At 39.7% G+C, this 15,337-nt stretch overlaps 1 protein-coding gene across 21 annotated transcripts in view; it reads left to right on the plus strand.

The window, feature by feature from the left end:
• Nucleotides 1–15,337, plus strand: part of C2CD3 (C2 domain containing 3 centriole elongation regulator) — a 133,813-nt gene that overhangs the window by 90,706 nt on the left and 27,770 nt on the right. For 7 of the 21 annotated variants that reach the window (XR_011541547.1, XM_070625826.1, XM_070625820.1 and 4 more), the window contains 4 exons: nucleotides 2,771–2,909; nucleotides 5,697–5,761; nucleotides 9,721–9,926; nucleotides 10,939–11,072. Coding sequence is in view for 16 of the 21 variants with exons in the window: in XM_070625826.1 (XP_070481927.1) it covers nucleotides 2,771–2,909; nucleotides 5,697–5,761; nucleotides 9,721–9,926; nucleotides 10,939–11,072 (544 nt within the window). In the remaining 5 variants the exon portion in view is untranslated. Of the gene's footprint in view, nucleotides 1–2,770; nucleotides 2,910–5,696; nucleotides 5,762–6,774; nucleotides 6,861–9,717; nucleotides 9,927–10,938; nucleotides 11,073–15,337 lie in introns of all 21 variants that reach the window. The other 14 variants (XR_011541546.1, XR_011541548.1, XM_070625819.1 and 11 more) reach the window with 3 other exon arrangements.

Raw genomic sequence — 15,337 nt, forward strand, 5'->3', positions numbered from 1 at the left:
CACATAAATACTGTTTAATTTCACTAAAATAAAACTTTTAAAGAGAGAGCTCACTAGATAAAGGTACTATTAGGTACTGTAAGTGCTATTCTATACATTTTACATTAGTAATGATGAGTACTATGTTATTGATTTCCATTAACTATTCTTTGCTTACTACCATTTTATTAGAATCATTTTTTCCTACTCTCCAAGAATATGCTTGTAAAGTGGTTTTGCCATGTTGTAGCCAGTGTTTTTTTTTTTCGTTTTATTTTGTTCCTCCTATAGTTCTTCTTTGTATGTTTAATGCTTTTCCAATTCTACAGCTTTTCTGCCTCTAATTAAGCCTTTCTCCAGGTCCTGCTTTGTTGGCAACTCTTGCACATGCGTCAGCTCCCTCCTGCCTCGCAGATACCACCAGGTCTCACTTCTAAGACTAGCATTCCTCTTCCTCCTCTTCAGTTCTGTTTCCCAGGACCTCCTTGCAAAATCTCCACTCCCTTTTCTCTCCTCATCACCGTTTTCTTTCTTTATTAATTATTCCTAGTAAGACAAACTAAAAAGTAGTGCCATCTGGTCTGGTTGTGTGCTCTGAGGAGTTAGAAATCAGCAGAGTAAATAAATATGATATGCCAATTTTTTTGCCAAGATTTTGGGGTAAAATATTGTTTTTAGTTTAAACAAATAGGGCTATATTATGGAAGATAATATAAAATTCTCATGAATTTTTTAATAGAATACAGACTCGCGAATAAATGTCATACTTATTGTTGCTCTTTCAAGGCAGCAGGGAAACACTGCAGAGTTTAGTGTTTACTTTTCTCTGGATTGTTGTTACATTGGTGGGAAAGTTTGAAAAGAATTGATCTACTCTAATGGAAGTCTTTTGTTAAGGAAAATATAGCAAAACAAAGTTTCAGGTACTTCCGTTTCCCTAAAAGAAAGGTGAAATTGGAGAAATCTGACTAGGGATATAAAGTTAGTTATTCTGCCCAGAGAGTCAAGAGAGGCTTCTCAGAATAGATGGTGCTAGAATTTATCTTTTAAAGGCTACTTATTAGGGGCCAGCCCCGTGGCCAAGTGGTTAAGTTCGCACGGACCGCTGCGGCGGCCCATGATTTCGCCAGTTCAGATCCTGGGTGCGGACATGGCACCGCTCATCAAGCCATGCTGAGGCAGCATCCCACATAGCACAACCAGAGGGACCTACAACTAGAATATGCAACTACGTTCTGGGGAGCTTTGGGAAGAAAAAACAAAAAGATTGGCAACAGATGTTAGCTCAGGTGCCAATCTGAAAGGAAGGGAGGGAGGGAGGCTACTTATTAAGTGTCACACTGCTTACAGAGAGGAGTAAAATCAGCAGTTCCTGAGGATGAATTTGTTCATTAGATTGCTTTCTATCCTTGGGGACAGGCTGAGTTCATTGAAAGAGTAATTACTGAAAAGAGCAGCCAGATAGAGAAGGAGCCTCAAAGATTAACTTCACCTACAAGATGAAGTAGGAGTATGGATTTGGAGAAACCTTGAGCCAGACAGGTAGAAAGAAGACAAATCAGTTAGAATCCACATACAGAATTTGTTCCTCTGGATCACATAAATCGTGTTTAAGGCATACTCATCTTCTATTTTTTTTCTTTCTCTTTCCTTCATCTGTAATCCTGAGATTCGTAGCATTTTAGAGCTGAAAGGGATCTTGGGGAGTATATAGAGTCTGTATTAAATAGAATCTGTATTATTCAGCACTGTCCAAAAGAACTTTGTACCATGATGGAAGTGTTCTGTATCTTTACTGTCTAGTATGGTAGCCACTAGCCACATGTGGCTACTAGCACTTGAAATGTGGCTAGTGCAACGAAGGAACTGAATTCTTAATCTTCTTTAATTTTCATTAATTGAAAGTTAAATAGCCACATGTGGCTAGTGGTTATCTTATTGGACAGCTCAGTTAGACTAGTATCATCATCCATCTTCATTCTACATTGTTTGAAGAGAAAATAAATGATTCAGTCTCCCACGTTGGAAACCTGATCTTGTAAAAATTAACACCACACAGTTGTCAGTGTTTTATATTTGTTAACTCTATAGTAGAGAAAGTTTAGGAGATGGCTGAGAGCTTGGACTCTAGAGCCAGAATGCTGGAATTTGACTCTCAGTTCTACTATTTAATAAATATATGACCACTTAACTAATGTTTAATCTCTCTGCACCCCAATTTTTCATCTATATAATGGGAATAATAGTATCTACCTCATACTGTTGTTGTAGGATTAAAGGATTTAATACATGTATAGTACTTAGAACAGTACCTGACACACAATAAGTGATATTTACCTACTATTATTTATTTTTAATTCTTACACTATCTTAGGAGGTTTAAGTTTTGTATGCTCCATTCGAGGAAGCTGTGGCCTAGATAGGCCTTGCCCAAGGTTGCACAGAATCTGTATGGTGGAGTCGATAATGGGTCATCTGACTCTTAAGTCTCAGGCTCTTTGAAGTTCTATATATTCCTCTCAATGCAGTACTTTCCATCATTCCACAAAGTACAAGGAGATAGGAGAAATCATTTCTCACCTGGCAATATTTATGAACTGAGCCTTGAAATGATAGTTTCAGTAGCAGAAAGGACACTGGAAGCATTTCAGATACAGGAAATAGCTCGAGCAAAGACCCAAAGGTAGGAGAGGTCTAGAAGTGGTCCTCCTTGTACCTGTATAATCGGAGGCTTCCAACACATTCTTTTTAGTACCCTAAAGTATAATCACTCCACTCTGCTCTATTTCAGGGAGCCCCTTGACAGAGCGGAAAGTGTCAATACCCAGTTGTTGTGTATCCTTTACAACAGCTGATAAGCCATCTCCTGTCTACACCCAAGTGGTTGAAAACACAGATTCCCCCATTTGGAATTTTCAACAGCAATCAAGGTTTGTATTTTATGATGTTACATCAGCCTTCCAGAATCTGCGTTTTGTTCCAAGAGACAAACTCAGAGTAAAGAATATAACAGACAGAACAACATTGAGCAGACCTAGAAAATGCTTTTCTTATCAAGCAGTTATTTAGTCCTAGTGCTTATAAATTCACAACTAGCAATGGTTTAAAGGTTTCATTGTGGTAGTTTTTAACTCCACTTAGTCCAGCTCAAAAGTGATTCAGTGAGGACCTCTTATATGCCCTGCTCTGTTCTAGGCACTCGAAATTAAGTATGATTAAGATAGTCCCTGCTATTGAGGAGTTCATGGTCTGCATGGGAAAAAATACAAATAAAAAATTACAGTAGAGGGGCTGGCCCCGTGGCCGAGTGGTTAAGTTCGCGCGCTCCGCTGCAGGCGGCCCAGTGTTTCGTTAGTTCGAATCCTGGGCGCGGACATGGCCCTGCTCATCAGACCACGCTGAGGCAGCGTCCCACGTGCCACAACTAGAAGAGCCCACAACGAAGGATACACAACTACGTACCGGGGGGCTTTGGGGAGAAAAAGGAAAAAATAAAATCTTTAAAAAAAAAATTACAGTAGAATGTGACAAGTGCTATAGGAGAAGTAAAAAGGATGCTAGCGGAGCTTAGAAAGATTATTTAGGCAATGGGAGTTCAGGGGAGGCTTCTTACATAAGACACCTCGCTAAGTATGGAAGAATATATACAAGTTATCTAGATGAAGAAGGCAGAGAGAACGAATCTCAGAAAAGCTGTGGATTGCACATCCTTGGAGAAGATTTCTTGTGCAGTGGAAAGAGCCTGGGCTTTGGAACAGAGAGACTTGGCCTCCAACCCCATCTCTGTCATTTACTAGCTTTGTGAACAAGTTAAATTGCATCTCTGAGCCTCAGCTTCCTCAGCTGTAAAGTGAAGTAAATCACAGGGTTATTGTGACATCAAAATTAGATGATATTGAGGAAAATTACCTCATGGTACATAGTAGGTATACAACAAATGTTGGGTCTCCTTTGGAAGGCTCAAAAAATTGGAGGTGGAGTCCTGTCAGTCATGTTGCAGTGCAGCCCAGAGTTAGGGGACTGGCAGAGAGGCCCACTCCTGGGGTGCAGAGCTCATACTGCCTTTTCTTCTGTTACCTGTTTCAACATCATTAAAAGTGTGAGTTCTGTTATTATTTATTGTTACTGTTATCTTTGCACTGCATCACCTTTTATAAAGTTTAATTCTTGTCCACCAACACTGGCCACACCATGTGGTGTCTGATCTGCTATTTGCTCACAGTGTTTATGTACCTAATTGAGTCTCAGCAGTTGCTCACATGTTCAGTGTTTTGAAGTTCGAGAGACTGACCTGAGACAGGAGCTAGAACTGCAGCGATGACAACTCAGTACTATCAATGGTGAGCTACTGGAAATTATAGAAATTCTGGCCATGGTGGCTGGGGTACTTTATCTAAAATATCAAATCTGCCTCAAAAGGCGGGAGACCAGAGCTGAGCTTCGAAGTGAAGGTAATTTGTTCATTCAGAACCTAACTTTATGAATTGATGAAGCGATATTAACAGTCTCCTAATTTCATCCCCTCACTTTACAGTTGAGAAGACTGTGGCCCACAGAGGTTACAGAGTCTGTTGGTAGTAGAGGCAAGATTAGAAGAAAAATGAGTAACAGTGCTGTTTATAGTTCCTTTATCATAAAATTGTTTCATTTGATCCTCCTAGCAACCTTGTAGGTAGATAATATCCCATTTAACAGGTAAGAAAACCAGGGCTCAAGGAGACTGTTTAGGGTCACTCAGGTGATAATATTGGAGCTGGAATTCAAAGGTAGGTGTTTTGACCTCAGAATTCAAAACTCTGACATGGTATTTGTTTCACTTTAGCACAGTGCCTCTCGTTGGTCTTGAAGTAGGCTCTCTTCAATTCCCCAGTGGTGTCTGGGGAAGGAAATTAAGTCTCTTGGTTTCCCTGGTTCTACGTCTTGCTAATCCTGGAGCAGTGGTACCTTGTTTGAAACTTCCCAAATCTTTGTAGTTTAAAACTGTGTAATTCACTTCATATAAAATATCTTAGAGGTGCTCAGTGAATTCCACATCGGCTTCTTTATCTGGTAGGAAAAGAAGTACTTTCTTATTTTGGTGCCTTGCCTCTCTGCACAGTATGGCTTTGGAGTCAGGCAAACTAGGGTTCAAATCCCAACTCTGCCATTTACTGACTCTTGTGTGACTTAGCAAATCACTTCACCTCTCTGAGCCCAGCTTCCTTGTCTGTAAAACAGGGATAATAATGCCCAAGTCATAAGTTTTTGTCCAGTTTACATGTATATGAGACATTTGGCACCATGCCTGGCCCAAGGAAGACACTTAATAAATGTTCCTTTTCCCCTCTTCCTCCCTTTCCACGCTTTCCCCACCCACATGGCACAAGAAAAATCTTTAGCTGCTGCAATAAAACTGTTCATTACATGTTGAGGAGCTCCCTTCTCACACCCCCTCCCTTGTCTTGAGAAACAGAGTTTGAATATTGCAGATACTATTGGGAGGGAAGTACTGCATCAGATGAGCCTGTTTTCACATCTTGGCAAGTTACTTCCCTCTCTGAGCTTCCATCCTCTCATTTTAACTGTGAAGATAAAAATACATCCTAAAGATGACCATGAAGATGAAATGAAAGTGTTAGGAAAGTGCTTTGCAATCTGTGAAATACTCTTCAAATCTAAGTTTCATACTGCAGAAGCTTCCTACACAGTTAATTTATGGTGGTTGTTTTTCTTAATAGGCTATCAAAAGAGCTTCTTTTGGACCCACAACAAACTCTGGTCTTCAAAGTCTGGCATAAAGGAGGTATGAACTCTCTTCTGTGAATATCTATCTAGTTGTACAAATAAGCTCACATCCTGTTGACAGATTGCTTTTCTTTTTTTAACCAAGTGAAACAATGGCACTGATAGTGCTGAGAATGCATATGTGTTAGAGGGAATCCCACAAAATGCAACTGGAATTTAAATCCTTAGAAATCATATCATTTTGTTTGATTACTTGCTTAGTGCAGAAATCCAAGTACATTTGAATCTTTCCAATGGTATCTCAACAATCATAATGTACGGCCTGCCATACACAAGTGATTTCTCCCCACCTTTGTGTGCTGTTGTGCCTTCTGTTGAGTCTGGCTTGTTAACAAAGACCCTAGCATTTTCAGGCAGTACACAAAACTAGAGTCTGACAGCTTGTTCTTCCTTGTTTTAAGAACCTCCCCAAGCCAGAGGTGCTGACCTCATGGTCCTTGAACCTAGTTTTACTCAGCTACCGTTTATTAAGAGGCATAATACAATAGCATTAAGAGCACAGACTCTGAAGCTACGCTCTCTGGATTCAAATGCCAGTTCTGCCCCTTACAAAGTAGTGTGACCTTGGGTGAATGACTTAACTACTCTGTGCTTCAATTTCCTTATCTACCAAAGAGGAATAATAATAGTACCTACCTCGTAGGGGTTTGGAAGAATTAAATGAGTTCCTGGTCATAAACACCATCTCAGTTTTTGTTGTTTTTATTAGTGAATGATGGTGTGCTAAGAGCTTTACAAACATCTCTAATACTGCAAGGTAAAAGTTAGTTCACTTTTATAGATGTAAAAGCCAAGGCCCAAGGAAGTTTAGTGACTTGACTAAGGTCATATATCTTTTAATTGCTGGACCTAGGATTTGAACCCAGTTATAAGTGGCTTTTCAGCCTTTACCGTTTGTACTCACACTGGTAAGATTGGATGACTGAAAAATAAAGTGGTGATGACATCCAACATCTCACAGCTCCTATACTTAGAAAATTTTGTCTCACTATATCCTTCCTGTAAATCTAGCTCCTTCCGGATTGCTGCTAGAGCCTGGTTTCCAAAACCTTCAGTTGTTTTGTCATCTACAGCATCACAGTGTTTGTTTGTCATTGGTAAGTTCCAGAGCTAACCCCAAAGCCTAATAAAGACCTGAGAGCAGTCAGGGTGTAAAGGAAATCAGCTTACCTGTGTCTCCTCCTGTGCTCCTGTTTGGGAGTGATGCTCTGGATCTGGGTTTGATGATTCACTTATGTCCCCCACCCCTGCCCAACCTCATAAAAGCGGCAGGAGCTGATCATAAATCGGTTTTCTCTGAATCAGCACAAGGAATTCCTGCTTTATTTAGCTAGGCTGTACACTCCTCTCTTGATTTCTATTCTTCTCTTCTCTCTAAAGTACTCCAGAGATTGTCAAGCAAACAAGGGTTCACCTTAATTCAATACTTACTTTAGCAGGAAAAAAAGAATAAGGTTTGGTTTTATGCAGACCTGGATTCAAATCTTGGCTCTACTGTTTACAAACTGTGTGACCTGAGATAAAGCACTTTACCTCTTTGAGCCTTTGTTTTCTTATTTATAAAATTAAGATAGTAGTATCTGCCCTACGGGGTTTTTGAAAGCATTAGAGATGACATATATAAAGTATTTGGCCCATAATTGGTGCTTAACAAATGGAGCTATTTCTATTATTTGCCCATTATGCATCAGGTACTGTGCTAGGGCTTTGGGGTATGGAGAAGAATAAAATACACTACCTTCCAGGATCCCCAACAAGTCCTGTAAGACCCTGTTGTAAATGGAGATGAGGAAAAGGCCCGTGCCTAACTGACCACTACTCATCTAGTTCTCTCAGTGTGTCAAGATACCTCTCTCCCCTTAGCTCTATCCTTTCCACCCAGACTCAGTGAACCTATTGCAAAAGAGACTCAAACCAGACCAAGCTGTATTCAGTAAATATTTGAGTTCCTACTCTGTGCCAGGCACTCTGCTAAGTGCTGGGGATACAAAGGTAACATAAGACAGTTGTGGTCCCTGTCCTCATGGAGCTTACAGTCTGACAGTATAGTATGATTAGGCAAATACAGGGTGCTCTGATAGGAGACATCTAACCCAGACTCAGGATGTCAGAGAAGGCTTCCTGGAGCATACCTTCGCTGAGAAATGAAGGAGCAGGACATATTATAGTCAGAGGGAACAGCATGGAATAAAGAAAGAGTATGAGGGAAGTTCAAGATCTCTAGAAGGTAAAACCGCAAAAGGAGTCGTCCTGCTAAATCTGATGTAAAATTTAACTCTTCAAAGCCATTGTTTTTCTCAGTGATCAGCTTAGCCAGATTTCTCTTCAAGTATGTGTAGGATGTAGTGCTTTCATGTTAGGCAGAACCCTCAAAGTGGGGTTACTTAAAGTTACAATATATCAAGATTACAGCTCCGATAACCAAATAAGGCAAGATTAGTTTTCTTTGCAAAGCTGTAACAAGTCTTTGGAGTGCAGATTAACGGCTCTAGCTATCATTTGCTCATCCCCAGTGAGTAAGAGTTATTTGACCCTACTCTGGGGAACACAACTTCAAGTGTTCCTAGAATCTAAGACTGTCCAAGTTGAAGGGGATCTTAAATCTGGTTTAGTACTTCTCATTATATAGTCATGCGTGGCTTAATGATGGGGATATGTTCTGAGAAATGCATCATTAGGCAATTTAATCATTGTGCAAACATCACAGAGTGTATTTACACAAAGCTAGATGGTATAGCCTACTAGCCATTTCAGCTATATGGCATTAATCTTATGGGACCACTGTTGTATATGTGGTCCGTCGTTGACTGAAACGTTGTTATGTGGCGCATCACCATATATGAGGCTCAGGGAGTTAGAGTGATGTGTTTTCAAGTCAAAGCCACACTTAGATTTGCTATTGTGGCACCTGCTTCTTTGTTCCACTCTACGTTGGCCAGTTCACTGGTACTCTCAGTGGATGTGTATCCAGTTCCTCATGATGTGGGAAGATTTTATGCCAGGTATGGAGAGTGTTGGGAACATAAAGTGAGTAATACCAGGTCCTGGCTTTTGGGTAAGTCCTAGTCTAAAGAAAAGCAAGCTGTGTAAGCAAATGTTAGACAGTGTGTGATGAGTTCACTGTCACCAGCAGTGTGCACAAGGAACTGAGAAACTCATGACCACTCCTCTTGAAAATTCACATTCCTTGATTTATTTAGCAAATTGAAAACTAAGAATTGGGTCTGTTTTTGATGGAGTCAGTATACTGATATTCAGTATAGGGGATGAAGCCTATACAAAATAGGAACTTGTGGAGTCGTGGGGGCCTGTTTGTCTCCAGCTGCTTTCATGTCAGAAATGAGAAATAAGAAGCAATGAGTCTAAGAACAAAGGTCATTGCATGGTAGCTTGTCCAACCAAGAAGGGCAGAGCCTTATGAGCTGGAGCCTAAGCTTATTTTGTACCCTATACTTTTCCAGGGGGTTATTTGTCTTTCTTTTATGATTTCTGTCACTTTTGTTCTTAATTAAATATAATAATATTTATGTTATAGAAAATCTGGAAAATACAGACAAGTATAAATGAGAAAAATGCAATTCCTCAGTATTCCAAGGGTGATGGTCTTTCAAATGATTTCTTTTAAGGCCCACTGCCCTAAGGAAAATCACTGAGACATAATAACCTAGGGAAAAGAACAAGTGTGTTTTATGTTTAAGGGATGTTTTCCAGTTGTCTGTATTGAGAGGACAAAACTCAACCCTGCTAGCTTTTCCCTGCCATACAGAAAGGGAATTCATGATCGTGAAAGCAGACTGTGGTTGCCAGTCTCTCTCAACCTCATTATCTGTCTTCTCTGTGGATCTTGGAGTTGCTGAACACCCCAGTCCCCTGAATCAGCTTCTCTGTGTGCAGCCTCTAATCTCAGTGGTAGGATGTGTCCAACCACGTTCCCCAGCTCTTCTCTTTCCCCAGCAGATGAGGAGAGGGTGATTGGCTTTGCCTCGGTGGACCTCTCGCCACTTCTCTCTGGCTTTCAGTTTGTCTGTGGCTGGTACAACATCACAGACTTCAGTGGAGAGTGCCAGGGGCAGATAAAAGTTGCTGTCTCCCCTTCGGAGAGTTTGATGCGCTTCAAAGAAGAGAGGCAAGCAAGACGTGGAGTGGAGACCCCAGGATCACTGGTATGTATCCTGATTCGCATCCTTAACCCATAAGAGTTCTACTTAGCAAAACCTATAAGAAGATCCTTTCCATGTGTTTGGTACCTTCCAGCTTACAGACCCATTATATATGTGTGTCTCATAACAACTTCATGACCTTTTGGGGATGATAAAAATGTTGTGGAATTATATAGTGGTGATGGATGTACAACTCTGAATATACTGAAAACCACTAATTGAACACTTTAAAGGGTGAATTTTATAATACATGAATTATGTGTCAGTTTTTAAATAAAATAAGATCAGTTTCAGTATGGAATCTGAAACAATATTGGTTGAACTTTTTAAAAACTCTCTTACATTAAAATTATTGCTCTATCATAAAAAAAATTAAAAGAGAAAGGGAAGAGGGGAATTAACAATAAGAAGTATAGATAACACTTTCAGGGAGTTTAACTGTAAAGGAAAGGAAAATTTTTCCAGACTCTCCCAGATAGGGGAGCTCTGTCAAGGCAAAGACTCTGTTTTATTCATCTCTTTATCACGCACGCCTGGCCCAGGGTCTGGCAGAGTGGACGTCAGTAGATATTGAATGAATGAATGAACGAGAAAATAACAGAGTTAAACAGTCCATATATACGAAGGTCTTTTCTTCACATCAACCCTGGTAGTCATGAGATAAGAAATATCACAGCCAGATTATCCTCACATGTAAAGTAAATGTAAGATGATGTCCAGCCAGGAGTTCACAAACTAGCTGGAAGAACAAGAGCATAAATAGACATAAAGTAACTAAAAAGCAATCTGATAGTATAGTCTGTAAAATGGGGATAATAATAGTACTTATCTCATAAGATTGTGAAGTTTAAATGAGAAAATGCATGTAAATTGCTTATACAGCGTTCCATGCATAGAAAATACTCAGTAAATTATATTTATACACATACAGTAAATTTTACAAACTTATTTATACTGCTTTGTTCCAAAAGGATTTGTGGCGACAGGTATACCATTTTTCTCATTGCTTCTGCAGATCCCAATGTACCGTCCCTTTTCCTTCCCTGCCTCTGATATGTATGCTGCATTCCCCAGCTGTGTTGCAAGACAGACTCTAGAACAACTTGCTCACACCTCGTCAAAGGAGCTTGATTTCTCCTCTCCTCGGAGGTGAGTGATTTCTTGATGATGGGAAGAAACGGAGTCAGAGAGTGAAAATGTATAAACGGGCTTGTCACTTCTCTTGCCTTTATTAGAGGAAGAAACTAGAGACAGGGAAAGAGCTTTGTTGACCTTCTGTCACAACCATTGGGAACCCCAGGATCCTATTAAAACAAACTTTTTACTAGAACTTTTACTACTATCAAAAGGATGGCCTCAGTACACGGGACACTTTTCTCTTTTCCTCAGAGGCCTTTAACCTTTATCTCTAGAATCAGTCATCAGCTATGTGAGAAACTATCCTGATCTTTCCCCTCCCAAACCTGTATGCCAGATTATTTTGTAAACAGCAACTGGCCTATCTTTTTCACCAAGCCAACCATGGATATGCGTATGGGTATCAGGGCTAGAGCATATTCTATCCTGTCAAAGTCAGGGTATAGAAATAAGATTACTTCTTTCCACCCCACTCTCTTCCAGGCCCTGGTACCATTTGGCGTCCCCCTGCCTCCACCAGTCTTTCCCATGTCTTTCTCTCCACCTCAGGGAGAAGACAAGGGATCTTCCCCTACAGCAGTCACTCCTATAGCAGCAGTTGCTGAGTAGACCCTTTATTCCAAGAAAGACACTCTCTAATACTGCTTAGCCCCTCAAAGGCACATGTCAGTGCTATGTGGCTTTCTACCTTGCTCACCACATGAAGAGAGCCTCTGCTCTCCACATAAAGGGAGCCCATGTGTCTGTCAAATCCTAGATCCCAGGTTTAGGTAATTTCTCTAACGCCTGTTAGAGAAATAGGTGTTACTTTGACCATAGCTAATCATGAGACATATGGGTAGGATAAGGGTACTGGTACAAGGCTAGAAATACAGAACAATAGTGAGGCCACTATTTAGTAATTGTAAAAGCTACAAGTTTAGTGGTTTGCTTTTTGTCCATATAAGAATGTTCTTGTTCTCACTTCAAAAGAGCCATGTCAAAATGATATATTCTAATCCAGCCATCCGTCCAAGACTAGCCAAATTGCGATATATTCATACAATGGAATAGTACTCAAAAATAAAAAGAAAGGCAACATTGATATATAACAAAATGAATCTCATAATTATGCTGAGAGAAGCTAGACAAAAGGGAATATATTGTATATGATTCCATTTATATAAAATTCTAGACAATACATATTAATCTATATTGACAGGAAGCAAATCAGTGGTTACACAGGGACAAGGCAGGATGAGTGGAGTAGGAAGGAGGGAAGAAATTACAGAGGACAGGAAGAAACTGTTAGAGGTGATGGATACATTCATTACCTTGTTGTGGTAATGGTTTTCTTAAATGTACACATATGTCGAAACTCATCATTTTGTACACTTTAAATATGTGAAATTTATTATATACCAGTTATACCTCAGTAAAGCAGTAGTTCTCAAACATTTCTACTTCAAAACCCCTTTATAGGGGCCAGCCCCATGGCCGAGTAGTTAAGTTAACACACTCCACTTCGGCGGCCCAGGATTTCGGCAGCCCAGGATTTCGCCAGTTTGAATCCTGGGCGTGGACCTGGCACTGCTCATCAAGCCATGCGGCGGCAGTGTCCCACATGCCACAACTAGAATATGCAACTATGTACTGGGGGCTTTGGGGAGAAGAAGAAAAAAAATTATTGATGACTCAAAGAAGTTTGTTTATGTAGGTTATATCTATCAGTTTTTACCATATAAGAAATTTAAATGAGAAACTCTTAAAACACAATACACAGAATCAATTGTATGTCTATACATCAGGAGTGGATAATCCAAAATCAAATTAAAAAAACAACAGTTTTATTTACAAAAGCATTAAAAAGAATAAAATACTTAAGAAAAAATTAACAAAAAAAGTACAAAATGTATTCTCTGAAAACTACGAAACATTATAGAAAGAAATTATTAGGTCTAAATAAATGGAAAAACCTCTCATGTTCACCAGTTGGAAGACTTAATATTGCTAAGATGGCAGTACTGTCCAAATTGATACACAGATTCAACACACTCTCCATCATAATCCCTGCTGGGCAAGCTAGTCCTAAACTTCCTATGGAAATTCAAGGGGCACAGAATAGGCAAAACAGTCTTGAAAAAGAAAAGCAAAGTTCCTGATTTCAAAACTTGCTGCAAAGCTACAGTAAACAACACAGTGTGGTACTGGTGTGGTACTGGTATAAGGATAGAAATAGAGATCAATGGAATAGAATTCACAGTTCAGAAATAGACACGTGTGCCAAGAATGCCAAGATGTCAAAGGTGCCAAAATGGTTTAATGAGGAAAAAATAGTCTTTCCAACTAATGGTACTGGAGCAACTGTATATCCACATGCAAAAGATTGAAGTTGGACCCCTTCCTCACACCATGTACAAACATTAACTCCAAATGGATCATATATCTAAACATGAGAGCTAAAACTGTAAAACTCTTAGAAGAAAAATAGGAGTAAATCTTCATGACCTTGGATTGGGCTGTGAATGCTTAGATATGACACCAAAAGTAGAAGCCACAAAAGAAAAAATAAATTGGATTCATTGAAATTAGAAACTTGCATCCTACAAACAATACCATCAAGAAAGTGAAAAGACAACCCATACAATGGGAGAAAAATTTGCAGATCGTAGATCTGATAAGAGACTTGTATCCAGAAGATATAAAGAATTCTTACAACTCAATAATAAAATGCAAATAACCCAATTAAAAATAGGTAAATGATATGAATAGACATATCTCCAAAGAAGATATACAGATAGCTAATAAGCACATGAAAAGATGCTTGACATCATTAGCCATCAGAGAAATATAAATGAAAGCTATAATGAGCTATCACTTCACACCTACTAGGATGACTATAATCAAAAAGACAAATATCACAAGTGTTGGGGAGGATGTAGAGAAACTGGAACCCTCAAACGTGGCTGGTGGGATTTCAGAATGGTGTGGCTGTTTGGGCAACAGTCTGGCAGTTCCTTAAAAGGTTAAACATAGAGAAATCATATGATCCAGTATGTCCACTCTTAGGTATATACCCAAGAGAAATCAAAATATAAGACCACACAGAGGCCAGCCCGGTGGTGCAGCGGTTCAGTTCACACGTTCGGTTTTGGCAGCCTGGGTTTCGCCTGTTCGGATCCCAGGTGCGGACATGGCACTGCTTGGCACGCCATGCTGTGGTAGGCATCCCACATATAAAGTAGAGGAAGGTGGGCATGGACGTTAGCTCAGGCCAGGCTTCCTCAGCGAAAAGAGGAGGATTGGCAGTAGTTAGCTCAGGGCTAATCTTCCTCAAAAAAAAAAAAAAAGACCACACAAAAACATGTACACAAATGTTTGTAGCAGCATTATTCCTAATAACTAGAAAATAGAAACAACCCAGTGTCCATCAACTGATGAGTAAACAAAATGTGATTTAGCTATACAATGGAAAATTGCTCAGCCGTGAGAAGGAATGAAGTACTGATATATGCTACAACATGAATGAAGCCTGAAAATATTACACTAAATGGAAGAAGTCAACTGCAAAAGATCACATATTTTATTATTCCATTTATATGAAATATCTAAATTAGGCAAATCTATAGAGACAGAAAGTATATTAATGGTTGCCTTGGGCTGGGATGTTTGGGTGGGGGTTGTAGAGGGAGGAAGAGATGTGGAATGATTATTGATGGGTATAGGATTCTTCTTGGGGTGATAAAAATGTTCTAAAATTGGTTGTGGTGATGGTTGCTCAACTGTGAATATACTAAAAACCATTGAATTGTACACTTTAAATGGATGAATTGTATAGTACGTGAATTATATCTCAATGACGTTGTTATTTAAAAAGAAGATTATTGCTGGGGTCAAGCTCTCTTTTTTTTTTTAAGAATTTTTTTTTTTAAAGATTTTATTTTTCATTTTTCTCCCCAAAGCCCCCCGGTACATAGTTGTATATTTTTAGTTGTGGGTCCTTCTAGTTGTGGCAGGTGGGATGCCACCTCAGCCTGGCTTGATGAGCGATGCCATGTCTGCAGCCAGGATCCAAACTGGATCCCAAGGGGCCGGCCCCTGGGGTCAAGTTCTTGAATATCATCCTAAGGAATTTAAAATTTGCTCTATAGATTAAAGAGAGGAACCAAAGCTAGAAAGGAATGGTGGTGATTACATAGGTTAATATAGATTGAATGCTTAGAACAGTGGTTGGCACATAATAAGGACTCCATAGTGGCCAGCCCCGCGGCTGAGTGGTTAAGTTTGCATGCTCTGCT

Source organism: Equus przewalskii, chromosome 6, assembly GCF_037783145.1.
Source record: "Equus przewalskii isolate Varuska chromosome 6, EquPr2, whole genome shotgun sequence".
Lineage (NCBI taxonomy): Eukaryota > Metazoa > Chordata > Mammalia > Perissodactyla > Equidae > Equus > Equus przewalskii.